Source organism: Dermacentor albipictus, chromosome 4 (assembly GCF_038994185.2).
Source record: "Dermacentor albipictus isolate Rhodes 1998 colony chromosome 4, USDA_Dalb.pri_finalv2, whole genome shotgun sequence".
Taxonomy (NCBI): domain Eukaryota; kingdom Metazoa; phylum Arthropoda; class Arachnida; order Ixodida; family Ixodidae; genus Dermacentor; species Dermacentor albipictus.
This window is the reverse complement of record NC_091824.1, coordinates 69455190-69482154: the sequence shown is the minus strand read 5'-3', so window position 1 is coordinate 69482154 and position 26965 is coordinate 69455190. Positions and strand designations below refer to the sequence as shown.

General features: G+C 48.4%; 1 protein-coding gene across 12 annotated transcripts in view; it reads left to right on the top strand.

The window, feature by feature from the left end:
- The window catches only part of LOC135902051 (poly(rC)-binding protein 3-like), a 458527-nt gene that overhangs the window by 389756 nt on the left and 41806 nt on the right, over window positions 1-26965 (top strand). For 11 of the 12 annotated variants that reach the window (XM_065431947.1, XM_065431948.1, XM_070537070.1 and 8 more), the window contains 5 exons: window positions 19981-20004; window positions 20813-20845; window positions 22308-22424; window positions 22512-22685; window positions 26659-26787. In XM_065431947.1, the coding sequence (XP_065288019.1) occupies window positions 19981-20004; window positions 20813-20845; window positions 22308-22424; window positions 22512-22685; window positions 26659-26787 (477 nt within the window). The remainder of the gene's footprint in view (window positions 1-19980; window positions 20005-20812; window positions 20846-22307; window positions 22425-22511; window positions 22686-26658; window positions 26788-26965) is intronic. The other variant, XM_065431941.1, reaches the window with a different exon arrangement.

Below are 26965 nucleotides of genomic sequence, written 5' to 3'. Positions count from 1 at the left end.
TAATTAGCACGCACTAAATGTGATATCTCCGAAGGTGGCCATCCGAAAATAAGTCCCCAAATCGCTCACAACGGTTCTTTGACTACCCCGTAGTGCATATGTGCTCCCCTTCGGTGAACTCGGAATGCTGCGGCAACTCTCGTGGGCGTCCAGTAAGTAGCCCCATCGCCACATTCAAATGCGTTTATGACATTACATAGTATTACTATATTGGTATTATATGGGCATTTGTAGCAGTTTGACTATATTTTCCTATTATGGTGAAGCAACTAGTATGCAGAGAGCTATGGACAAAAGTCTAGTATCTTTCTCTTTGCACCTTTCATCAAACAGGCACAGCAGTGGCATAAAAACACAAACAGCAGTTTCGGAAAGACAAAGCAAGGCCCTTTGGTCTCCTCAAATTTTGTTGTCGTAATTCACAATCAGCACGTGCCTATTTTAGGCTCAGTCGCAGGGCAGGGACTTTCTGCCAGGTATCTCCAATTACCTCGGTCGTGCACCTACGTATAGTAAAGTGGCTGACTGGGCTAGTTGGTAGTTAATACTTTACGTGAACAGCGCCAAAGCAACACGGGGATGGCACAACGCTCGGCCCGTCTCGTTCACGTCCCCGTGTTATTGCTCCTGCACTGTTCAGGTTCCGCGTGTCCCTGCGCATTTTCTGATCTAATTAATCCCCCAAATACTCTGCGGCCATCTGCTCCGTTCTCGCTAAATAACTGTACGTGCAACACAGCGGCTACCAGTTCTAGCCGCATATGGCTCGACCTGCCAAACTACGCTTCTACCCTTTAATCTAGATCACAGTTATCGTTTACCTTCGTTTTTATCAAACGCTTCCTCTCCCTTCCTCTCTCTCAGCGTCGCGCCGATCATTTTTCGTAACTATATAATCAGAAAACTGGGTTTGGGGAGCGTACCTTTTGTCAAAACGCTCTAGTTCGCACACACGTTAGGGTTGGTTAAAAACGATGAACTCCGGTGGTAAATTGAAAAGGATTGAGCGGCGAGTGCTGGCTTGCCTGCTTTTTTCGAGCTGCCTTTAGCGGCGTAAGCGAAAGTAAACAAGACAGCGCAATACGTATGATATGCTGTTGCTGCGACGTGGAACCTTGTGGATGTTGTTTGGACGAGACGTTCGCTCATGCTCTATCTAGAATTCACGTCAGTCGAACCGCTTCAGCCTTGGAGCCCTGCCGCTTCGGGAGGACGTGTATATTGTTGGGCTTAGCCGGTTAAGCTTAGTCAGGTATAGGAGTTGGCGCAGCAAGAAAGACAAAGAGAAAACAAGCCCGCTACAGAGGCTGCGGCATAGTCTCCCTTTGTTTGTAATATTTAATTTTTTTTTTAAAGCTAAGGTTCCGCTCTGGCTGTTTGCCTTCATAAGCAGGCGCCAGTGCTAGTGACCAGAGTGCTTCACTTTCTGGATATTTAGGCTCACGCAGCGTTGGCTTACATCCCTCACGTATATAGCCGGCTGTTACATAGAAAAAAAAAAAGCTCCTAAATATAGACCCACTAATTTGGCGCGGTGGGTATACGTAAACGCGCAGCACTTTCAGCTTGTGCCGCTTCTCCGCACAAGCGTGGGCGGCAACGTCTTGGCCCGTCCGCCTCACTCGTTACCCCGTGCTCGATACAATGACGCATAGCAGCGTTTCTTTCCTTCTCCTCTGCGTTGATTCAGCAACTCGGAAACGTTGGACAGCGTCGAGAACTGTCGTCGCCACCCACTCTCGAGCTCTCTGCAAAAGCAGGACTCGAGCGAGCAGCAATTATTAAACGCAAGTTAGGCAAACTGTGGCATGCATCGTTGTCAGACTTGTCTGCTACGCTGGTTTTGTGCCAGGACCTCGGTCAAATCTGACCGGAATCTGTTGCGTGCAGCTGAAAGTACGACGGCACTTGTTATGTCTTACATTCAAAAAAAAAAATATTTTTATTTTTTGCTTGTGCGCGCAATATGAGAGTTTGTTGCTTACGAGCACTCAAATGTCCTTCGATCAAGGTAAATGGTGCGGGTAATATATCGCAAGAGTATAGGCGTTAGATTCGCAGCATGTCATGGGCTGGTCGCACTGACCGCCAGTGTCCCGCCTCCTACTTGTTATCGGTGCGGAGAATGATTCATTGCCGTGCACAGTCTTTATAAGACATGCAATACGGGGTTGGCAGGTAGCAAACAATACTTCCCGTCAACATAATAGCATGCATTTGCCGTTTACACAAGGAGTGTAGCTTATTTAAATGCAATAACAGCTTAAGCTTACTCTGCGTTAATTTCTCCGCCCATTCTCGGTCCATGGCAAAGCACCACCAGTGCGTTACGCGCCACTAAAGCACTGCTGATGTTCTTGCGGGCGACGAGCCTAATGAAACTTTGTAAATATCTCTACAGTTTAAATATATATGTGTGTGTGACTGCATGTGCTGTTGTGTTTATCACTGTATGTATCATAATCATCACCCAGCATCTCGAGTAGCATGTCTGGTGAAACGCGAGGCTAACATCTCCAGTATCTCACGAAAGCTGCTTGCCTCTCTCTCTCTCTCTCTCTCTCTCTCTCTCTATTGGGGCAGTCCCCTATGTATACTCGTGCCGCGAATGTCCCAGTGGTCCCACAGCGCATGCAATAAAGTTCGATTCGTTCGTTCGTTCGTTCTTAGCAGTCTGCGTCTCATTTCAGTATTTATTGTTACCCACCGCGCGGTACCTTAATGGCTGTGTCGTTGCGCGGCGAGGCCCGAGATCAAGGGTTCGATTCTGGCCGCGGTGACCGCATTTCGATGGCGGGCGAAATGCAAAGGCGCTCTTGTCTTAGGCAAAGGCGCTCTTGTCGTGCACATTAAATAACTTTGCTCTGATGGTCAAAACTAATCTGGAGTCCCTCCATCTAACCCCTCCCCCCCCCCCCCCCACACACACACACTAGGCATGTCTCATAGTCTGATCGAGGTTTCGATCGGCGCGTAAAACCCAAGAATTTAATTTAATTTGTCTTCAACGTCGTATTCTGTCGGAACTCTCAGCGATATCCCTCTCTTGTATCGCCAGGTTTTTTAATAATATCACCTCGTTTAACCATTGTACGGAGCTGTTTGGCCGATCCCGGACACAATATTATTAACTCACTTGCTAGAATGCGTTATAGTGTGTACTTGAAGTAACGCCTTGATATTCCCTGTCGTTCACACCGACGTTCGAAGTGTAGGGCAAGGATGAGGCTGCCAACTCGCTTGCACATAGGGGCTGACTTCGCGTTTCCTGACCCGAGACGAAAAAAAAACAAACAAATCTTGCCAGATAATTTCGGTTCTTTTCTGCGCCATGTGCGCCTTGCTCAATATCCTTCGGCTTTCCGGAAGAACATTTTTTTTTTTTTTCGTGCCATCCCAATCCGTTGCTCCTGCATACAATGTATCCGTTCACCTACACCGATGGTACTTGCCGCGATTGGGGAGAAATAGACACGTTAGAACACATGCTCTGGCGCTGTGCCCGGTCGCGCTCTATCATCGGTAACAGCTCGGCCAGATGGGAGGCTGTTCTCCGCAGCCCTCTTCTGGCTGACCAACTCTGGGCTGTCCAGCAAGGCCCGCGATGCGGCCGAAAGGCTTGGCCCTCTGGTTCCCACGTGGGAACAGCCCGCTTCGTGATGACTCACGGTCTGCAGCACCTCAATAAAGGTTTACCGTACCATACCATACGGTTAGGCAGAGGCATTCGTTAAGTAATCGTGACAGTCTGATTTACAACCCGACAGACGACCAGCCTCGAAGTTGGCAGAGCTCTGCGTTAAATTCCTGGGGCAGGCCCGTACGGATTCGTGCTGCAGGTGCTCCGGTAATCCCAACACGCATGCAGTCATTGCGTGTGTGTGCTAAAATCATTGCAGAACTGGACAGGTTGCCGGCAGCTATTTCACATCGGCCTGCAGTTCGCGGCTAATTATTCGAGAGCCGGCAACGAGTTAAACGATCATGATTCTCGCTTATCGTCGCCTCTGCGCGTTTGACAGATCGAGGCGCACACAGGCGCAAAATTATTGAGGCCGCCTGTACAGAGAAGTGACCACCAGCAGTGGTATAGGCTTTTGAGCCCCTTGTAAAATATGCCCCTTCTCTGATTGGCTAAGCGATAAAGGGATTTTGTCGGAGGCTGATCAGTTTCCTGTAAACATGTATCCTGTTGACTCAAGAGGGCGAGAACGAAAGAGGCGGCACGCTGTACGGAGTGCACCTGTGCGTAGTTTCTTCTCTTTTCTTTTTATCGCTACGTTGACCTACGTTTACCTTCTTTGTTTGTATTCAGCACTATGATAATGTACGGCGCAGTTCGTTGCGCAAAGCGGCCTATATTTAGGCTTCGCGCTGCAGTGATCGTCACCTTTCTCGCGTTCTTTGCGCTGAACCGATGCTTGGCGGCAAAATATGCGAGTGCCACCTTTTTTAACATTATTACTATATAAGCTGGCTACGTAACACGTGAGTGCGCATACCGTGGTGTGTTACACTGCTGTAGCCAGTGCGGCAATTAAAAAAAAAGAAAAAAGTGCGCATCTTTTGCACTTGGTAATAAAAGCGCCGCATTTCTTGTTTCGAGTCCCAAGAGAGATACTCGCGTATCGCCGGTGCTGCGACATCTGTGCAGAGCTACGGATGACGTTAATAACTTGTGATGACATCCTCTCTGAAACATGGTGGCGACAGATAGTCGCCTATAGCCTGCTTGAGCCGATCAGGTTGTACTGCTTTACCTATTGCAGTCTAGCATTCGGCCTGTCTCTTTTCCATCTCGTAAATTTATAAGCCTGTAACGACTTTGGCTCCATCTCTTTCCTGTTTCTCGCATCACGCATCTTGCTAGTCTAGACCCCAGACCACTTAGTAACGCTCCCACCGGCTTTGATCCCCTGCGCTTCTGGAAGCTCAACGTTTTCTACGCTTCTGGTTGGGTGAACGTCAAGGCACTCCATTAGGATGTGCTGAGTCGGTTTATTCCTGCAGCGAATCTTTTCGCCTGTGTGTTTTTGCGCTCAGGCAGCCAGCCCGCACTGCTAAAAGAAAGGTATACTACTCTTAGTGTTATCGCACCAATTTTCCTTCCAGAGTTCTTTCTTGCCGTACTTGTAAAACCGCGTTTACTTTTTCCTCTTGTTAGTAAGGAGGAGGAGGGCAGGAGGAGGATATTTCATGCAATACTACATTTCGCGATCCTTACTCGTGGCCGGTGAGCTTCTCATTTCTGGAGGAACTTATATGCTTGACTTTAGTTTCCGCGTTTCGTTCGATTCTGTCGTGCGTCGACAATATGTCAGCCATAGCGAATACTAATTTCGCTAGAACGTCACTTATGCGGGCATAAAGAACACGTCATTGCAGAATTGAATATTTGGTAGTTCCAAGGCGTATATGCATTGTTCACTGTGCTTGCGACGGGGAGCGTGATTCTGTCTTGCCGGACTTTAACGGAAAACAAAGAGGCATCGCGAAGTTCCAGTCGAGCATTTTTCGTAAAATTTGGGACAGTCCCGTGAAGTCCAGGATGTCTGGCAGCCCTAACGCTGTAGCCAGCGTGCGAAACGCTTGGCGTGTAGCGGATTTTTAGCGGCTTCTTTTTCAACCAAAGTACTCGCAGCAAGCTTACACGTGGTTATGAGGCATCGATTTTCTTTCTTTTTTAAAAAAAAATCGTGCGCGCCTTATCTACAAAATGGCGGCGATGGTAACGCAACCTTATATTGGGCTTTCCTTCTTGCGATGACTGATCACTGTGCTGTCAACGCCTCTCCCCCCTCCCCTTTTCCGCCTATATTTGCTTCTTTCGAGACACTGTTAAAGCGTGCGCACGAGGCACGCATCTATGGACCAGAGTGATGAAATTACTCCTCGCTCTCCCATCGCCGACTGAGCGGCGGTCTGTCGATGCCAAGACAAATAGGCGGCTTCCGCCGCCGCGCGATCTGCCTCCAAACGAGACATCCGGCTTCTGTTGGTCAATTCGCGCTCGCCGTGCCAGAGCTTCTCCTTATGGCCGGCCTCTTCTGCTTACTCTTGGACTCTCAAACGGTTTGCCGCGGGCACGCGGTGTGCGTCAATATATATATAGCGCTCGGCCCCTCTCTCTCTCTCTCTCTCTCTCTCTCTCTCTCTCTCTCTCTCTGTTCCTCGCAGCGTGCCGCTCGTTAGCGGCCGTCCCTGTGCGCCTGCCCTTCTGGTAGTGCAGCCCTGCATTGCCGTCCGGGCTCCATGCCTTCGCGCTATCACGCCTACTCCACTGTCTGAGCGCGCGGGGGCATTCTGCAGGCGCGGAATTCGCGCGTCGATTTTTTTTCTTTTCATTTTCTTTCTTCTTTTCCCCCCTCTTCCCTCTTGGCGAGCCCCGCAGGCCTGGTCTAGTCGAAGATGCGTCTGGCATTTTGAGCCGGGACTGTCTGGCAGGCACTTCTTTTCTTTTGTTTTTTTCTTGTCTTCATTATCCCTACGCTCCCGTCTATATAGATCTGCCTTTTCTTTTGAAATATCTGTGCGCTCCCACGCGCGGCACAGTTATGGAAGGTTTAATTTGGTTTTTGTCGTTCGGTGCTTGGCCCGTAGTCGATGATTGTGCTCTTCTAATTCGCCTGCCTGTTCTTATCTGACGGAGGAGTTCATTTCTGTCTGCGCTTCGTTTTTTCGCTCTTGGCCGAGGAGAATATCAAAATGAGTTTCTCCGAGCTTGATGCGTTTCTTCTTTCTCCAGTTTTTTTTTTATGCGAGTTTCTACTGAATTATTAGCAGCCGCCGATTGTGTAACCCCCGCAGGACGTCCCCTGCTTGTATTTCTCGCTTCATTTGCAGTTCAAGCGCTCCTTCCTCTGCGCCGAATGTTCCTCTCATATTTTATTCATTTCAAAGTTGGGAAAAAGTAGGGTAACGCCCTCTCTCATGAATAGTTTTCGCACGAATACTTACTCTGGAACGTAAATCGAAAATTCAGTGCCTGAACACCATTCATGTTCATAGATGCCTTGATGTGCGCTCCGAGACAATAAGAAGTGGTTCGTTGTTTCTTCTTTCTCTAGTCCTTTAGATGCTTGCGATATTTAATTTATTAATGCAGCTCTTGCCTTCTGTGTCGTCATAGGTACATTGCGCAATTGTAATGACGTTCGCTGTCTTCTCGAAAATGAAAGAAGGCGAGGAGGAGGGGAAGGTGTGATATACGGCACCCGCTAATGTGCTATGAAGTCTTCCTATACCGTAAAACAAAGGACAAGGTCTCACCCAAAATTTAGGAAGATGGAGGCTGAGCACTTGCTCGGCCAAGGAGCCGAAGTGCGGACGTAGGTAATGATGGAAAGGGTGATGTTTAGGTCTCGAGGTTTCGTACTGAGCACGATTTATTCCTTCAGAAATGCATCACCCGCGCAACTCGTTAGCCACTCTTTTGCGCTTGGGTCATGGCATGACCATAGAGCGACTGAAACGTGGGATTTATTCAGTTTGAATGAATAAATCCCCGCAAGAAGTAAACAGGCCTCCAGATTTTCGCTTGGCGAAACTGTAGGTTTGCACGTGACCCAGATCGGTCGAACAAAGGATGTTTCGCCGATGTTTCTACCAGGGCACCTGGTCTCCGTCGCGGTGACAACCGCTTGCGCCGATGAAGACGGGTGAACCGCGGCCCAAACGTCGGCTCCTCCTGCCTGAGGCACTCCTTATTAGACCACTGTTTGATCACCTCAAGTATCCATCTTCCCGTGAATCTCTGTTTTGTATAGGCTTTCATGGCGTTCATTTGACTATAATATGTATGTGCCTGATGGCAGCAATCCGTGGAACCCGTTAGCGTATGCAACGCCCGCGAGCCCTCCTCCACGACCGAAGTTTGGATGTGAACGAATAGCCTGTAGAGGGTGCAGCATCCACCGACCCCAGGTGTGCTAGGCGCCTGCGAAGCTCTCACTGTTTCGACACAAAAGAAAACGGCGATGCCGTTGCTAGCTGGGGCACAATAGAAACTGGCAGGGTGGCGCGGGGCCTCGGAGCGAGATCAATGGCAAATCGAAGAGCTCGTTGCGCTCTTCTTTGGCGAGCACAGCGGCAGTTTCCTCCAAAGTCCGGCAGGCACTGCTTACCTTGTGTAGCCCATAAGCTTCGGGAAGCCTCCTCCTGCTTTCTTTTTCGCGTCTCTCGCACCATCCGTGTGTCGCACGGTTGCCCGCCTGCTTTCCCGTTTCTGTGAGTGTGGCTTTCCAGCGAAGCGCAGGGGCGTCAGCGCACAGCCGTGAAGGTACGAGGAAGGGAGGGAGGGAGGCGGCGGCGAGGCTCTAAGGGTGCGCAGGGCACCGTCATCGATCAATTAAGTGGGCAGTTCTCATTTGCTCCGAACCGACCGAAAAGGATAAGGTACAAATAAAAAAAAAACAGTAATGCGAGAAAAGAAGCGGGTCACGCGGCGGAGGAGCTCGAAGAGCCTTGCCTTGGGAGCTTCGCACGTGCCTGTGGGCCGTTAAGCTGCGGCACATCGCAATTGGCTGTTATAAAACACACCTGATCCCCGTGGCGTCTCGATCGTTTGGCACTTCTCTTGGTGCTGCTGCCCTCTGGTCTGACACCTGTCTCTCTCTCTTTGCTTTTCTCTCTGCCTTCGCTCTAAGCCGGGATACGTCGGCGATGTTTCTTTCCTTTCTTTTATTTTTTTGTGAGCTATCTCTCTCTCTCTCTTTCGTTTTTTTTATGTCCTGTTTATTACTACATCACTGGACGCTTTCTACGGAAAATTGACGGTGCTTCCCCCTAGCTGTAAATTTAGGTTTTACTAAAGTTGACGGTAGACACAGTCACAGACCGCTTTAGAAATGTCAGAAAGAATGGTACAGATTGAAAGGCTACACAGAAATACAGCACTTTTCTGTCGGCCCAGTTGTTTCGCACTTTTCTAGGCTGAAACATTACCAACTTGGCCAACCTTGAAATATTTCCTACTGCGTGGTGTTTTTTTTTTTCTCTCGCTCTTCTTTAATTAATCACCGTACTCGTTATTATTTCTTGCACGTTTAACAGAATTACTTTCTTTGTGACTGATAACGCTGTGGCGAGGCTAGGCTTCCGGATTGAAGCTCGCTTTGGACACGTTCAGTTATTTAAGTACCAGCAGGGCGCGGGTGCGATCCTGTCCGCCGCGGCTGCATTGCATTTGGGAAGGGGGGGAGGGGAAATGAAAAAAAAAATAACACGTTCGTGTACTATATCTTGCTGCAACTTTGGAGAACCCCTACGTGGTCAAAATTAATCTGGAGTACCCCGCTATACGGCGTGCCTCATAATCAGATCGTGGTTTTGGCACGTTAAACACCGAAATTTAATTTAAAATACCTGCCGTGATTCTAAAGGCAACTAACCTGATCGTGCAGGGCTTTTGTTTAGAGATGCTATAGATAGGGGCAGCTATTCGGCGAACTGATGGCGCATAACATAAGGTGCCAGAACGCGGGGCTTGTCCATGACCATGCATGCGTGAAACGGGAGTCGCTGCACCTTCAGGATGCAGCCGTTCTTCTTTTTTTTTTTAAGTCCTCAGATGACTCAGTATGAGTTCGTCCTCCGTCAGAACAGGTAAGTGGCAGCGCATAAACTTGCGCGCTCACACCCTGTTACGCCACCGTGGAGATTAAGCTTGCCAGGGGTGACAAATCTAATTGCAGTTGCGTTCATTCCAGCCATTATCCGTGCCGTTTTGTACACCCTGCAGTGCTCGCGTTCCTCATTCGCGTAACGCGATTACGCTGCCGAAATTCTCGGCGCGTTCCTGCCTCCCTCCTGTAAGTAATCAGGTGTCGGGCGCAAAGTGTTGCTAACTTCTAAACGTCTTCGCCGGCTCGAGCCATTAGGGACCGGCGGTCTCTTGCGCAGGTTGCCTCCTCGGGTCCGAAAGAACAGCGTGCGACAAAGTATGTGCGAGGTAGATATGTAGGGCAAGATACCGAGCGCGCAGCATTCTGCAGGCGCGTTACCTGGACGGGCGGTAGGGAAGGGGCGGTAGGAGGGGGAGAGGCGCAAGCTGCGCCTGCTTCACGGAGGACGCCCTTTCCTTGTAGAGAAGCAGCGGGGCTTTCCCGCAGCACTCTTAAACTCGAAGCCGCACACGCGCGCACGCACGCACGCTACGTGCGCGCAACGCTCTCTCCGCAGCCTGCTAGAACAAAAGGGGTGGAAGAAAAAAAAAAGAAACATAAACGTAGACAAAAGCCGGAGCCGCCGTTTCTCAGCGCGCTATCTCCTCCAAGCCGGGACTGTGTATAGCTTCGAGCAGCTAGCCGGCGCAATTACACGTAGTGCACCGGGGCGACCGACCGACCGACCGACCGACCGACCGCCACGTTGCTTCATCCCCGCGGCGTCTGTGCACGCGCCCACCGACTGGTCGTTTATTTCTTTCGCCCGTTCCTCCTCTCTTTCTTTTACCTCGATTTGCCTGGGCACTTTTTTTTTCTTTTTTATTCTTCTCTACCTTCTTGTTTTGCTCCCCGTCCTCCAAGTTCGTTTTCTTTGTGGCTCGCCTGTCGACGCGATCGCGAAATAGAAGTGAAAGGGTCCAGAGCTCGGGCGTGTGGCGCGTTCGCTCGAGGGAGGGGAAGAAAAAAAAAGAAAAGAGAAGTGCGTAAAATAGAAAGAAAAAAATAATAAAGGTGCGCTAGAGCTTTCGGCGTCCAAGGAAAAGAAGGGGAACGTAACGGAGGGGGAAGGAGGCTACTGGAGAACGCCGAGCCTGCCACTTCGGGGACAACTCGGCGGAAATGACGTCCCCAGGCGAACATTCAAAGCGACAGAGATACACCTCGACGTTGCTCAAGCTGCGCACGCTCGCGCGGGAGAAAGGCAAAACGTGCCCCGAGGCCAGCGCGTGAAACACCTCCCGACAGGGAAAAAAAAGGAAGATAAAAAGAAAATTAAACAACGCGCGGCGTGCGGCACCACGGAGGTGGCGACAAATAAGAGCGCGCGTGAAAGACAGAACGAGAGCAAGGAAGCAACCATGAAGTGAAAGAAAGAAAGATGGGAAGCCAGCGGCGAACAGTGATCGGAAAGAGCGAAAGTGGGGCTGTAGCAAAGAAAAAAAAAAGGAGTGCGCCTTGTGAAAGAAACAAACGAAGGAATTCGCGCACCAGCGTCGCGTCGCCCGCCTCCAGTTTCTTCATAGCTCCTTTCAACGACTTCATTTGTTTTCTTTTTCTTTTGTAGGCTTTCATTCTCTCCCTTTATTTCAGGCTACTGCCGCTCTTTGAGCGTGTGTCTCGCTTATACTGTAGCCGCCGCGCGACGCAGGCGGTGCGATGCTCCCCGTACTACCCGTTGCCGGCGACAAATAGAACTACTGTTTTCTCTCGCGGGAGCCATTCTTAAACTCGTTGTCGGCCCGGAATGAGCTCTTCCGGATTGCTTTCTGTACGCCCCTCCCTCCTTCCCGGCCCACTCACTCCCGCACGGCAACGGCGTTGCAGAAGAGACCCGAGTATTGGGACCTGTACAGTGCTGCTGTCGTAGTTGCCAACGCCCCCCACTCCCATTTGCCTCGGCGGTGTGTAAAGCCGGTGGCAACAAGAGCAGCGTCAAGAGAGAAACGGCTTCGAGTCAAGCGAACGCCGGAGTGGCTTGGCTACTACCGGGCGCGCGCAGCTTGCTCTTCGCCGTCGCCGTGCGAGAGATGTCCTCGACACGTTTCGTTCTAGAGTCGCGCCCCAGGGCCCCCGAGCAAGCCCCGAGAAAGGACCGCGGTGGTCCCCCGAGCTCGCGCCGTTATTAGCCCCCGACCAGCGGATCTTGGCGGGACTGGCCGCGGGATTCGTTGTTCTGTCACGCGCGCCACTTCGCACGCCGTCTTGTTAACCCGGAATGAAAACGAATGGCTGCTCTTCCGTGTAGGACGCGACAGGAGAGGCCGCAATGTCTTTCACTCGATCATTTAGTTCGTGCGCGCCGTCTCTCGCAGCCGTGCCGGGCTAGGCGCGGTAGCGTTTGAAGATTTGGGGGCGCCGCTCGACTCTTTCCGCACCCTGTATCTCTGAAATTGCTGCGGCTTGGTGTGCCGAATACTGGGCGGAGACTTCGATTTACGAACGAAGCGACGCCCATGTGCTCGTTCTTTCTATCTTTCAGCTTCAAAAAATATAATGATAAAGGAAGAGAGAGAGAGAGCGCGACAGAGAGAGAGAGAGAAATAAATTAAGAACTTGCTTTGCGCTGTCACTAAAATGCCTAATCCGTTTAGGCACCAAAAGTTAGTCGTTTATGCTATTGCTCCGCTTTCTGTGTTTGCTATTGGTACGTTGTCGGAGCAAACAGGTATCACGTGCTACACTGTAACCCTCGTGCGGACGTCTCGTACAATCGACGCATCCAGTGCGTGGCTCGTGAGAAAGCGGGTGACTTTCCCTATCGAGGTGACTGTTAAGCTTAATTTGCCCGGCAGGTTCTTTTTTTTTCTGGATTCATTTTAGAACGTCGTCGTCGCGTTGAAGCTGCTTACACGAGGCTTCCCGCTTGAATTTCCAATTCGGCCACCACGTATCCAACGTACGCGGGCGGGCATCAAGCTCGCTCTCACAAGATGCATCGGTAGCCGTGGATAGTGTGTCGAGCCCAAACGGGTTTGCGTCCTTTTTCTACTTCGCTGCAAACCGGCCGCAGGCGCTTCTCACTTCTCTCGATACCGCTCCTCCGAGCGGCGGCAGCGACGCGTTTGCATCGGTACACATTCTCACCGGTGCGCTTGTTTGCCCGAGCCGAGTGAAAGGGAAAAACAAAAAAAGAGTGGATTGAAAGACGGGAGAGAGGGGGCCGTATCGATGCAGAGGGCGGAGGTTGGTGGTCTCGGGCAGGGGCTGCGTTTCGCACGCGTCGTCATTATCGCAAAGGAATCGCGCGCCTGCCCTCCTTGCCCGCCGCACTCTGTCTTTCGGAAGGTGCGCTTCGCCGACCGCCATTCTCCGGAGCCAGCGGCCGCCGCCCGTGTTTGCCGAGGGAAAAAGCGAGAGTTGTCGAGGCGGCACCGCCCGAAAGAATTGCCGTGCGTGCGCCGAGGAGGCGGCAACCAGACTCGCTGACGACGCGCGTGGCGATTCCCTTAAGTGGGTGAATTAATGAGGCGCACGAGTCCCTCCCCCCTCCCCCCCTCCCCCGTTAATTACCAATGGTTCCGGCCTTCCTTTCAAGATCAACGCACCGCGCGACGGAGCTTGGTAAAAGGAAAGGAGAGGGAATACGAGGAGTGGAACACCTGCGGCGTTACTTATTGCCTCCTTTTGCTAGCAGGTCGCGCCGTTTTAGTCTTTGGCAGGGCGATACTGCGGCGACAGTAGGCGGCGCCACCTTGGTCGCCGGCGACGATTTCGCCGGAGGCGGCGGGATTTCGGGGCGAAGTCGCGAATTGGTGGGAAAGGTGTGCGAAAATGCGGCCGTAGTGAATGCACTCGCCGATACGTCCGATGTGCGCCTTTTTTCGCGCAAGATCGGTTGTGTTCTGCCGCTGCGCGTTGTTACGTTGTAGCGTTTTAAAGGAGGGCCAGTTTTGAAAAGGTTACGCGTACTTGGTAGAAGTGGAGGCTTGGTCACAGAAAGGAAGAAAATGCAAATGGTACAGAAAAAATAAAATAGAAGAACTGAAAGGAAAATGTGCGCGACAAGTTAATTCACGAAACACGCAAAGCCTTCTTTCCGCCTATAGCCTTCCATCCCGAAATTATAGGAATGGGAGTTAGCTTGATGTGCGTAAAAGTAATTTCGTAGGAAGCTAACTCCAACTTCTTTTTAAGAGCAAAATGCGAGTCCAGAGCAAGGCGAGAAGGGGGACGGGAAGATGTAGTTGCTAAGCTGCTCGTCCTTGCGCTGCGACTGTGTTCGTTTACGTTTTAGTCTTTGCTTTGCCGTCACACTTCGGTGGCTTGCGTTGTGCACCCTTTGCAGGAGAGCGAAGTTCATTGCGTTTCATGGTTTAGTGCAAAGTGTAGGTTCAAGGAGGAAAGAAATTTGTACTTTGCCGCGGGGCAAACAAACAAAAGTTCATGCCCGGGAGAGCCTTACTTATAAAGCCTTAGCTAAGTATGGACGAATGTACCATTCAGCATGCGCTCGAAGTGTGTAACTGCCCTCGTTATAAACGAAGAGGCGCTGGTTGGACAAATAAGCTAGGGACTGAGTTTCCTCTTTCCCGAGTTCTGTGCGGTGTGTTTGCTTTGCTTTTAGGCAACATGCGCAAAAGTTTTATGGGCCTAACATACAGTTTAGTAACGCACGCTAAACGGCGAAGAACATGCCGGCAAACGTTTCGTGCCACGTCACCGTAATCCTGAGAGATGTCACGGCGTTGCTCCCTGGTCGCCGCGCGAACCTCGTTAGATCTTCGAATTCTATGCTCGATTTGTGGCCGGCTGTTGCCGGCGGAGGCACCATATCTCAAGTCATTCATGGTCTCTTTCTTTTTTTTTTTTTTTTGTTCTGACCTGCACGCTGACTCGGCGCGCACATGCACGGCGCGTTATAAATAAATCCGTGCTTTTGCCGAGCAGCGAGGCCATTTCCTGTTTGCCGGACTATCTCTCCCCGCAACGCCCCCGCGTTCCCCTTCTGCCGAATATGCAACTTCGTGACGTTGGCCTCGCTGTTTGCTTTCTGAGCCGCCTTTTGTCTTTCTTCTTCGCCTCCCCCCCCCCTCCCCCCCTCCTACCGGAGTCTTACGTTACGCCCTCCTTTGCTCGTCTATTTTCTTTTCCCTCCTACGCAGAATCTTTATTTACTCTTCTCGGGTTGTCTTGCACCTTTCTTTTCCTATATCTCGCTGTCCTTATTCGCAGCCCGTCGTATTGCTTTGCGCGGGTATGTAGTCCCTCTCCTCTCCCTCTCTCGCTCTCTCGCCTGTGTATTAACTATCTCATTAAAACCGTGCAGCGCTACCGAGGGTGGTGGTTGTGTTCTCAGGAGGTCGTCTACTTTAAACGTATTTCTTGCATTTTGTGCTATAAATCTGTCGGAAATATTTGCTACAGCACACTTTTTGTGAGCAGGTTGTAACTGAAGATACTATACTTTCTGCATTCGTTTGCCTCTGCGTTTTAAAGTAGGCTTCTATCACGCTTGCTGTGGCCCTTTCGCCTACAGCATCGTTGTACATATTGTGCCGCGAACGTAAGAATAACGGGACCTTGCTTGGCGGCCATTCAACGGCACCCAGACAATCTCGCCACACCGCTCGACGCGCGCGAGCAGCCTCGCGACTTATCCTCGCCGATAGGCTGACGGCAGCGCTCGCTGCACGCATTTAGCAGCGAGCCCATCCGCCCTCGCCTTTCGTCCAACATTGCTGCCCTTTGTGTGCTCGCGTATCACGACCTTCCTTCCCCCCTCTCGCGCCCCGGGCGCTATTTCAGTCCGCCGGTGTACGACAATTTGCTCGCCGGCTGTCAGGCCTCCTCGCCTCGCTGCTTCCTCCTCTTTTTCCTTAGCCTCCTCTCCTCGTGTCGCTAAAGCGAGCCCGCGACGCGTCGGCGCTGCCTTCCTTCGGCGAAGACGCTGTGCACGGCGTCGTGCTTGCCGCTGGGATTCTCTCTCCGATTCTTTTGTCTGCCGCTTTCCTGCCGGCCACGTCCTTCAAGATCCGCGCCGCTGCTGCTGCTGCTGCTACCGCTGCCGTTTGCGCTATGGCCGCCGGCATGTGTTTACCGCCTTGTGTAACGCCCTTTTGCGCGCGGCTTGCCCCCGCCAGATAAGCCTCCGCGGCTCGCCGTAAAGCGCCCGAGCGAGGCGCACTTCTTTTCCTGCGCCTCCATCCTGCTAGGTTTTGAAGCCCGGGCACTGCCTCGGCTTCCCTTCTCTCCCCCTTTGGCTCCGTCCGCTGCTTCCCCCGCTTCCTTTTGTTCCTGCGGGGAACAAAGGCGGAAATGGGCGAGCGTGCCCCGGAGCCGCCACCGGCGGGTTCTTTTCCCAGTCGGCCAACTCGCTGGCGTGCTCTCGACCACGCGCTGCGCCTGCTTGCCTGCCTGCTCGGCGTTCGTGTGTGCGTGCGCACGAGCGGCCTGAGGAAATGAGCTCTTGTACGGCGCCGCGTCAGCCTGGCAAAGCCGTTCAGGCATGCTTGATAAGATGTCCTCCTCGCTGCACCGCGTCCCTCCACCCCCCCTCCCCGTGGCGCGCACCTCTTGTCACCCTTTGCTCTTTATCTCCGAGCTCTCTCTCTCTTTCTCTCCTTGTTTTTATCATTCGTCCTCGTAAGCATGCGCCAAACTACTATATTTGTTCTCGCTTTGTGCTCCCGGGCTTTATCCGTTTTATTGCTTTCTGTCTGTGATGAATGCAAGTCTGGCGCCGGTCGAGCATAACGCGGGACGGCGTTAGCGAATGGGCAGTCGGCTTACGGGCAAACCTTGCGCACTGCTGTGAATCTCAGCCTAAGCCCTTGCGCCTTAGCTGCGTCAACTCTGCGGCATGACTAAATGACGAGCACCGTGAAACAAGCTTTTCCATATTTTTCTTCTTTTTTTTTTCGTGCGTAAGTTGCGCTTGAAGTTAACAAATGGGCAATCTTGTTTTCCTTCTGAAATGTGGCGTGAATTTCTCCCGCCAATGCATCTGGTGTCGCAGATGTGAATGATTCTGTTGCGTGTCATACTTATTTCTTTGTAGAATTGAACAAGTTTCTGAACTAGACTAAGCTCTATCTAGTATACTGAGGCTGTGCAAAAGAAGTCAGCTGAACATAGTACAGTCGAATGCCTCTGCAATGACCCTTGACAATAAAATTACTTGTGTAACGAAGGACTCTGTATGTCAAGGGGAAATTTCTCTTCGTATGTACTCTGAACGCATCTATGGTGAAAAATATGTTTAAAAAATTACTTGTACAACGAAAGAATTTAGCCTTCCCTGACAGCTTATTTGTTACTTATTTGCAACAAATGCAAGTAATGGCACCGCTGCTTCCCTCCACAGCTGTTTCTGAGCTGTGGTACTCATAGGGAACACTGGTCAGCTCCACAGCAATCACATGGAAGGGTCTGCACCCTGCGCCGTATCTATGATAGACCCCCCCCCCCCCCCCACACACACACACATATGCATGTATGCACATATATATATATATATATATATATATATATATATATATATATATATATATATATATATATAATATGTATGTATGTATGTATGCATGCATGTATACGCGCACAATTCTGATATATGCTCAAAACTAGCGACAGACAACTTTGTCAAAACCACTGAAGGGGATAGAGGAGGTGAATGTCGACAAAAGTAGCAGTGATAAAGAGCCCGCGGTCTGACCGAGAATTTTGACAAGGAAGGCAGTAGGGGAAATTGATGTTCTGCGTTTGTACTTTGCATCAGCTGCATGAGGTTGGCTGCAGCTGCACATTCCACTGAACGAAAAGCGGAGAAGAAAATTTGTGTCTTAACTGTCTCTTGATTCGTGCTAAGTAAAGGCTTTCTTTGGCTTTACATGTTTATACGGCATTATTAAAAGTGGTACGGTGTTCAATATTTACAACTAAGTGACTTGTATAACGAATTTTGGAGTTTCTAGGTGCTTCCTTATAAAGGGATTTGACTATAAATTATAAGTATGTATAAACAATCGAGACATATAAACTAAAACTTACAATATCATTAGTTCTCGCAGTTCTCGCAATAAGTATGAAAATGCCTTATTGCATCTTCAGTGGTCCTAGGTAAAGAGTGAGGTTCATATTTATTCTTGCAAGAACACAGAAACTTTAGTGACATCCTTAGACCATTCTTGCAAATTAAGTCTGAATATTACCAGCTACTATATTCATAATAACACTGGTGGTTAGTCACTAGTGCACTGTTTAAGAGAAATAGAAAGAACTTTATGATGAATCATTTCTAATGCGTTCATATTACGTTTTTGGTGGAATACTGTACTGTCTTACTCAACGCTCGACATAAATGCTCATTTTTCATTTTGGCATGAACAGGACATTGACTCCAAGTGCTGCATTATTATTCCGAGTACCAAACTAATGCCGATAGGTTAACCTATATTAAAGGGCCCCTCACCAGGCCACATAGCAAATTTTCGTTATACACTGGAAGCTGTTACGTGCCTTCTTGGGAGCATTTCACCTCAAGAATTTTTCAAATTGGTTCATCAATTACAGAGACACCAAAGGCAAATATTAAGTCAAGCTGAAGTGATAGATTAATGCTCGAGAATCTCTAAGGCGTCAATATTATTGCGTACAGAGCCCTAACAATCGAGAAATTGAGGTTATTGTGGGACGTGATTAGAGACTCCCCCGGGAAATTCAAGTACTTGCCGATGACGAAAGCACTCCTCTGTTAAATTCTGTCGCTAGTACGCAACCACCGCTAGTACTCAACCACTCGTTGCACAGAACATCCTTGTATTGTATTATAAGACGAAATAAAATGCTACTTGTCCAATTCTATTTTATGTTTAGACAAAAGAACTCGTTGAAATTACCCGTGACAACGACGCAGGTGGTCGATTGTTTTCGCTTTCTCTCGACTCCGCGCCGCCCACGTTTTCGCGTTTCGTGTAGTGCTGCGCTGGCATTGCTGGCTCGCGAAACTCGCACAAACTGCAAGTAGCAGAGATCCCATGTGATGTCGCGGGATGCCCGAACGGTCTACGCCACTTGACCAAAAAGCAGCTACAGCAGAGAATCCGCCGCTCTGTCTTTATCTGTCTTGTCTGGGTACCGCCGCCTGTCGGGTGCCGTTCTACTCACCGACTGAAGCAAGGGGCGGTGATGACGTATGCAACGTCGCCACTGCCCCGGTAGGGTGGCAGGAGATTTGAATTCTGAAAAAGGTGTTCAGACCCTTCAGATGCAATTTTCTCGTAAACTAAGTATTTCTTTTGGCGTGAAACAAGCGTTGTGACGTTTCTGGAGGGGAATTTAAACAGTCCACGTCGACTTAGTGTCCCTTTAATAGCCGAGATCGAAATATTTCAGTGCCGCGAACAGACGATTTGAGGAGGCGAGCGTCACCGCTAACATAGACACTCTTTCTATTTGCCCCGTCTAGCCTCCGCAAGCGAAATTCTATCCCTGCGTTCTCCGATACCGGAGCTGGAGGATCGCGTGACGCATACGTCACGGGGCCCGCCTTCTTTTTTCTCTCGCTTTTTTGCTGCGCGGCACATTTCCGCTGACGGTCGTGTGCGTGAGCTGTTGCGTTTGTCTCGTTTCGCGCAGCGCAAGATTTTGCGAGCTGTGCGCGAGAACACTTGATTAACGTTGCTAGTCAGTGTTACACAAGCACTGAGGCAGACGCAAACGAATCACAGAGCATGATCGCAAGCTTTAACACGGTAGAAAATGACATAGTTTCGTTTTCAGCACGCGCAACTGCGCGATGTGGGAACCAGCAGACGAAACGAAAGTACATCTCTCTTGCTGTGGTGCGAAGTAAAACAAAAACACGCTGACTTTCGGTTTGTGTGTATTATTATTTCTCTAAACTTTAATTCGTCTATTGAAACAACATATTACACAAATAACAGATGTCGCCTTGAACAACTCTCGGAGTGTCACGTGCCCCTATAAGTGACGTCATAGCATACACATGTACGTAGGCGCACTTGCTGATGTACGTCATTTCCTTGTCTTGGAGCGAGGTGCCCACGAGGAGAAGGGCAAGCGGCGTTTAGTTTTAAATGTCAGCTCTTTTCGCGGCGCGCAGCAATGTAATTCTTAGCAGACACAATCATGAGTACGCATTGTATGCACTACGCTTGTCACCTCAAAATTGTCAGACCTGGTGAGGGGCCCTTTAAGAATAGCCAGAACTGAGACGTCAGCCATCTTTATTATGAATCACTTTATTGTACACTTTTGAAAGGCATTAATATGAACAACAATTAACACTCGCATTCTTATCATTTATGATAGCAGACTTATGCTTCTTGTTTTGCTTTCTTTCTTCTATTTGCAGGAAGTGGGGAGCATCATTGGAAAAGTAAGTACAGCTTTCCCTTTTGTTGAGCATAGAAAAAGGAAAGACAAATAGCTTTTGCTAAATCTATAGAGTTCCCTATTGGTATAAGTAGTTTCTTATTGCAATCTTGTGTGCCCTGTGCAAAAGTGACAATTAAACCAAGAATTTCATAACAGCTAGTTCCCCCCCGTCTTGTGCTTTATATTTGGGTCTAAATAGCCAGCTACATTCATTGCATGATTATAATATCTGGAAAATAAGCCCTACCACTTCAACTTCTCATTGTTTTATTTGAGGCTGTCACTCATCTATTTTCTGGTGACTATTGCAGTTGCCCAAATACCTGCTTGAGCAAAGCTCAAATTTTGTGTTTGAAATGTATTTCTTAAAAATAAAGTATACCTTCACGCAGCAGAAATAACTATTTTAGAATAAAAAAAGGCTTGGAATATTTTGGTGTTGGCATACGAATTTTTTTCAGGAGTAAATATTAACTCTGTCATCGGGGTACACTTGTTCAGTGCACTGTCAGCGAGGAATACATGCTGTTCTTTAACAAAGCAATCATCTAATTTGCATGGAAACCATTTGTTCTAGTTTGTAGGCTACTTCACCAGTATTTTTATTTCCTTTTGTTATTTAATGTCTTGAACTTACATGTTTGTTTCACCTTGAAATTAAAGTTGAACGTTTTCCTTTGCTTCTGCAGGGTACTCATTATCTGCTCTATTAATATCAAGAGTTAGCTTTTGCTGTGTATGAGGTGTTGGGATTCGGAAGTGTGCAACATGCTGTGATATGCTTCTTTGATGTTCCTTTATTTTTGCAGAAAGGGGACAACATAAAAAAGTTCAGAGAAGAGGTGAGTTGCATAACTTTGTAGCACAATGTATTTCCATGCTGCTTAGTTGGTGTGGTTCACCAGTCACCTTGTTATTGGATGCGTCTGGTATTAGCTTTCCCCATTAACTGAGCATCCATCTTGCATCCATCTTCTGACTAAGCAATTAATTGCCTCGAGTAGTTCACCATATGCTGAATCATATAAAAATTGGGACTTCCTGTGATTTCTTGCAGGAAATGCAAGAAATCATAAGTGGGCTTCATGGTGTTTTTTTTTTTTTTTACTGCAGAACAGTGGTCTTTCCCACACTGTGTGCCAAGTCTGTCGGTTTTCTGTCCGTGATTCTTACTTCCTTGCCCATTGCCTTCCTTACTGAAGGCAAAGCATTGCAATACACTCTTCATTTCTTGTCATCCCGTGGTGCACGAGGCAGTCATAAACCCATAAGTTGAAAGAAGTTAAGCGAAACTGGTGGCTGTTCACAGCCTGTGACAGTAATGTTGGCAGCTCTGCCGAAATCGTTTGCGCTTGGGGAAGAAGGAAAGTGACAAAATACAATTTCTTTGGCCTGATTTGTTTGTTCCTTAAATCTTCACTTTCATTTCCTTGCGTTACCCTCCTCTTCTTAGCGTAAGATGCGAGGATGCGTCTTAAACAGTTGCTTGTATTTGCCACAATGCGTAATAAGAAAAGAGAATCCCATAAAAGAATTCCACTCTACATCATGCAGGAGCATCACCAATGTCTCTTGAAAACTTCCTCGTCATACATTAGTGATTGTTAACCAGGAACTTCCAGCTTCGATGTGGCCTGTTCAATCATCTGCAACCTGTTTCTTGCATTCCAGTGTGCAGCCAAAGGTGTTGAGCATCTACCATTGCCCCACAATAGCAGATGCTCAGCACGTGAAGCTATCTCTTGCTGTTACATTGCAACACTACGAAGTCACACTACAGCCATGGAACAGCAGGAGATATCTTCAGGTGTTGATCATCTACCATTGCACAGTTAGAGCAGGTGCTTGACGTCTGAAGATATCTATTGGTGTCACACAGCAGCGCTGTGAAGTCACTGCAGCCATATAACAGCAAGAGATTTAATTAAATTCTGGGTTTTTACATGCCAAAACTACGATATGATCTTGAGGCTCTCTGGATTAATTTGGCCACCTAGAGGCCTTTAATGTGCAACTAATGCACGGTACATGAGCATGATTTTTCCCGCATCAAAATGTAGCTGCTGTAGCCGGGAATCGAGCCCTCAACCTCATGCTCAGCAGTGCAATGCTATAACCGGTAAGCCGTCACGGCGGGCTACAGCAAGAGGTACCTTCAGGTGTTGATTATGTAGCTGTACAGCAACAGCAGACGCCTGACACTTGAGCATATCTCTTGGTGTTACATTGCTGCACTATAATGCCACATTGCAGCCATGCTTCACCATTAAAATGTCTTTATTTTTACCCTTTCTTTGTATGCAGAGCGGTGCCAAGATCAACATCTCAGATGGGTCCTGCCCAGAGCGCATAGTCACTGTAACGGGTTCCACAGAGGCCATCCTGAAGGCCTTCTCGCTCATTGCCCGCAAGTTTGAAGAGGTGAGCCCGGCAGTTCGAGGCCACTTGGCCCCTCTGAGCACAGGGGTGATGGGGGTGGGAGCGGTGGACGTTTCACAGAGCGGGCAGATGTTGTCTCTGCTCTGCCTTCCCGTGCAGACGGTGGGGCCCACCCTCCAGGAGCTGCAGAGCAATGGAAGCCACCTGCCCAAGCCGCCTGTCACACTGCGCCTCATCGTCCCAGCCAGCCAGTGTGGCTCCCTTATTGGCAAGGGAGGCTCCAAGATTAAGGAAATCAGAGAGGTCAGTGGTCACTTTTCTTTGTCCTGGCGCACATAGGAGTGAGGTGGTGCAAGTTCATTGCTGTGATTAGCGCAGCTAACTTTGATGCTTCACTTGGTTGCCAAATCACAGTGTGATGAATGCTGTCTGTGTCCTGTTTTGGTGGACAATGATATTAGCAAAAGAAGACTTGAAACAGACTTGAAAATGAAGGCAAAAAGAACAGAGCTGCCACATTCAGGAAACCAACGGAAAATGCAAGTACAGTAGACTCCTTTAAAGACAAAATCACAGACCATGAAAATTTGTTCGTCTTATAAGAAGTTCATCTTATTAGAAGAATAATTGGCAACATGACCAGGTGTGTACAAATATCTTACTTCAAAACAGTAAGTGAAGTAGACTTAATACGGTGAAAAATGGCATAAAATGCTTTTATTTAGCTGACCTTAATAGAAAACTGTTTTTAAGTGGTGCTCTTGCTTGGTTTCATCCAGTCCCTGATGGATGTTTGGTGCTTCTGTGAAAATCAGTGGGCAGCCACAAACGATGTCATCTCACCTGGTGACCTTAAAAATCCTTCTGTGCTTTCATGCTATTGGAAAAAGTTCACTAGGGAGTTAAAGCAGGCACCTGCTGCTCACAGGTCATTGGTGCAGGATCCGAGCTAGCGAAAATACGAAGAAGCACGCTGAGCGTGCGACAAAGCAATGCAACCTAGAGCAAAGTCTAGGTGACATTGAGGTAAGTGTGGAAGGAGAAACGAGGCGAAGCGCTCGGGTGAAGGAAGGTAGGCGGAGCCGCGCTTGGTTGACCGCCTCAGGCGGTTGCTACAGGTTTTGTTTGCAACACGGACGTACCTGGTTTGTCTCATGATAACATCGTCTTTTCGTGCCATACGTTGTGTGTGTGAGTGAAAGCGTGCAACGGTGAGCCGGCGATGTCAGCTCATTCTCGCGTGCACAATAGAGCAAAAGGGAAGGCACCATCTTCCGTCGCACACATTGCACCGGGGAGGGGAGGGAGGGGGTCTTGTACTTCGGCCACATGCGGTCGCCCGTGCTTTATCTTGAATGCCATCTGCCTTGAGGGCAGAGTCTAGGTGGTTCAATGGCTCGTAGCTTTGCGTGCATGATGTTCTCGGCGCTTAGTTCACATTGAAGCCATAGACAGCGTGAAGGTCACTTCACGCACTGCTGCTTCTGCGATTCCTCACGCCAGCGTTTTGACAGCAGGTGTCCACGGTCGTTGGGTGTGATGTGTTCATGTTTGCCTGTGTGCACTCACATCATGCTCGTTAATTTAGTTAGTAAGCGAATGTTTACAAACACGCATTCTACTGCGGCGGCTGCTGCGTATGGCGCGGCCGCACAAGCCCTGTGTTGAATACAATCTGCGATGTGGACAGTCTAGGCACATCAAGGGATGATAGTTTGGTAAGCGCTATAGCAGCCATATGCTTGTGCATCACCTGCGTTCACGAAGCGAAATGTCACTGTCTCTTTTTGTTTCCTCCTATTGTTTTCGCCTCTGTCTGCGGGCGATGTACGCTGCAGGCCTCCAGTAGGATACCTTGATGCGTGCCCCCGGGTGCTGCGCATCGAGGCATGCTAGCCTCCAGGATCTGTAGCAATGTTCATCTTAACATGCTCATCTTAACCGAATGTTCATCTTAACCAAAGAGCATGCCTGAAGCGGCTCATCTAATTTTTTTTTTTTTTTGCATTGAGTCTGTGGAAAACCAAACAAACGTTCCCATGTTGTTCGTTATATGCAACACTTCAGCTTAACCAAGTTCGTCTTAATAAGAGTTCACTGTAATTGAAAGCTGACTTGCTATGTTTGGGTATTATAAAACGAAAGTGAACTGAACTACTCACTTACATATGTAATATGGGTCACTGCTAGCATCTGTCATGTAATGTAGTTGTACAATAATCAGCTATACGAGACGTATTATGTGCAACTCTTACTTCAAAATATGATTCATGCCTTTTGCTCGCATGAGTGAATGTACAAATGCATAGGTAGTCTTTACATAAGATTGTCACAATTTGCTCTAGCACCATAGAATTAAATAACAGTTTATGGTTCTGACTGCAGTGCATACATTTGAATAATTACTATGTCAGTTTAATGGGTGTTGCACTAGTGTCGTAGTATGCAAAGTGAAGCAAGAAAACCACACTGGGTTACTCAATAGAGCATGAATGGTAACCCATTGCTTTTCATTTTGCATGAATCCAGAGAAGCAAAGTGTGCTGCAAAGGCGATTTTGCAGCACTGATTTTATCAAAAGATTGTGTTGATGATACAGTTGTGGGCAGGTTTTCTTCAATGATAGTTTACTATCAAGCATAGCTTGGTTTTAGTATGCATTTTACAAATTCTTCTGCTGTTGGAGTGTACCACCTGCATTACTATGGCTTTTGTAAAGCCTCTCCACTTTTAACAAAATATTGCTTATAAGAAAGTTTATTTTCTATATTGATGACTTTATTATATCTAGGGTTTGCCATACTATCTTTTTTTTATGGCAGTAGATTTAGACTTGATAGTGTGGTGGGCTGGCTGTTCACATTAGTCTTTCTGATAATGATAATAATCATCTTTATGTTGTCGTGCACACAGTCTGATAAAGTGGTTGAAGAAAGTGGGGGAGGGGGGGGAGGGGGCATCTTAGCTTTTTCCTGATTCTCAAACCGACTACACTCCTTGATAATGACTGATTATAAGTGCTAATACCAGCAGCAATGCCTCTTAAGGCAGCCTTTGTGGTAGACATTATGAAGAATACCATACTCGGGAAACAGCAAAAGGCAAGAGAAATAAGTTCAAGCTCTAGTGAGCAAAAGCTGGATATGAAGGGATATAAGATGTAGGATATAGGTGAAGCTAAGATATAGGTATATAGTGAAGCTTAGTACAGAGTGAAAGGCTGGATATGGAAGAGGAAGAAACAAGTCATAAAGGTTTGCCAGAGGACAGAATATAGAAGGTGGTTGCCTTAACACACAGCTCTGTATGAGATATGGGAGCGAGGATAACTGCTAGTGTTTGTGACGTGACTGCTTTTAGCACTTGGTTTGCTTTATTACACACCTGTGCTCACCCCCAGAATAACCTGAATGCATGTACACTCGCCCACAAGATATTGTGGTACGCACAAACGTGTGGCCGCACTCCGTGGAGCACCAGAGTAGCTGCGGTGGTCGCACATTGTCACAAACCTGTGCAAGTTAGGCGCCATGACGCCTGGAGACATGGCTTGGTGTCATCTGATATGATGACACTGCATATGATGTCTGGGCAGGCTGACAGATGTTTACAGGAGTCGATGATGCAGCATACTGGGCTCGCTGGAGTGAAACTGCCATCCTTTCACATGCAGTACACAAGAAATGCAAGGATGGCTTGTCCCAACAGCGACATGTTCCTTTACCACATTGAAACACAGGCTTGGTGGGTCTGAACACAAGTCACCAGCTCTAGGCACCGAAGAAATATCAGTCACTACCTCTAAGCATAACTTTCCCTGAGCAAGGTTGCTTCATTGTGTGATCACACTGTCTGAACTGGCGCTCCATGAAGCTGCAATATTTTGGGGGTGAGTGTACCTTGCTCGACCTGTGAGCCACTTACAAGCCAGTCAACTCTCTTTTATGTTGGGTTCCAGACAGCCTTCTAATGAACTGCTGCTATATCTGGAAAGCACTCCACGTGTGAAGCCTAATTTTAGGCAGACAGTGATGTGCATCTTCTTGTATCACTGTAGATGTTTACTGCAATTTGTGCTAAGTACTGTGAATATTCTTGCGCCTAACACTGTGTTAGCCATCGCTGTCGCTTCTTTTGCACTTTGTATGCAACTGCTGTTATTTTGCATATTTTTTATTGTTTAATTTAAACAACCATGTTGTGAGATGTTTGCATTCATGTTGTTGCACCTTGGCATGAGTTGAAAGTTGAACTCCTCTCTTGACTAATTTTGCAGGTGACAGGTGCTTCCATTCAGGTGGCCAGTGAGATGCTCCCAAATTCCACCGAACGAGCTGTGACCGTTTCTGGTACTGCTGAAGCCATCACAAAATGCATCTACCAGATCTGTTGTGTCATGATGGAGGTGAGAAGGTTACCTACTTTCACCTTCATTGTGACATGTACTCTCTCGAAACTTTGGAACGTTTATCAATCTCTTCGCCAATTCGCACTTGCAAAGTAATTCATGCCAGGCAGCAGAAGAATGACCCTCGGTAAATTCAGATCTGCTTATGTATGCATTCAGCAACTTTCAACAATAG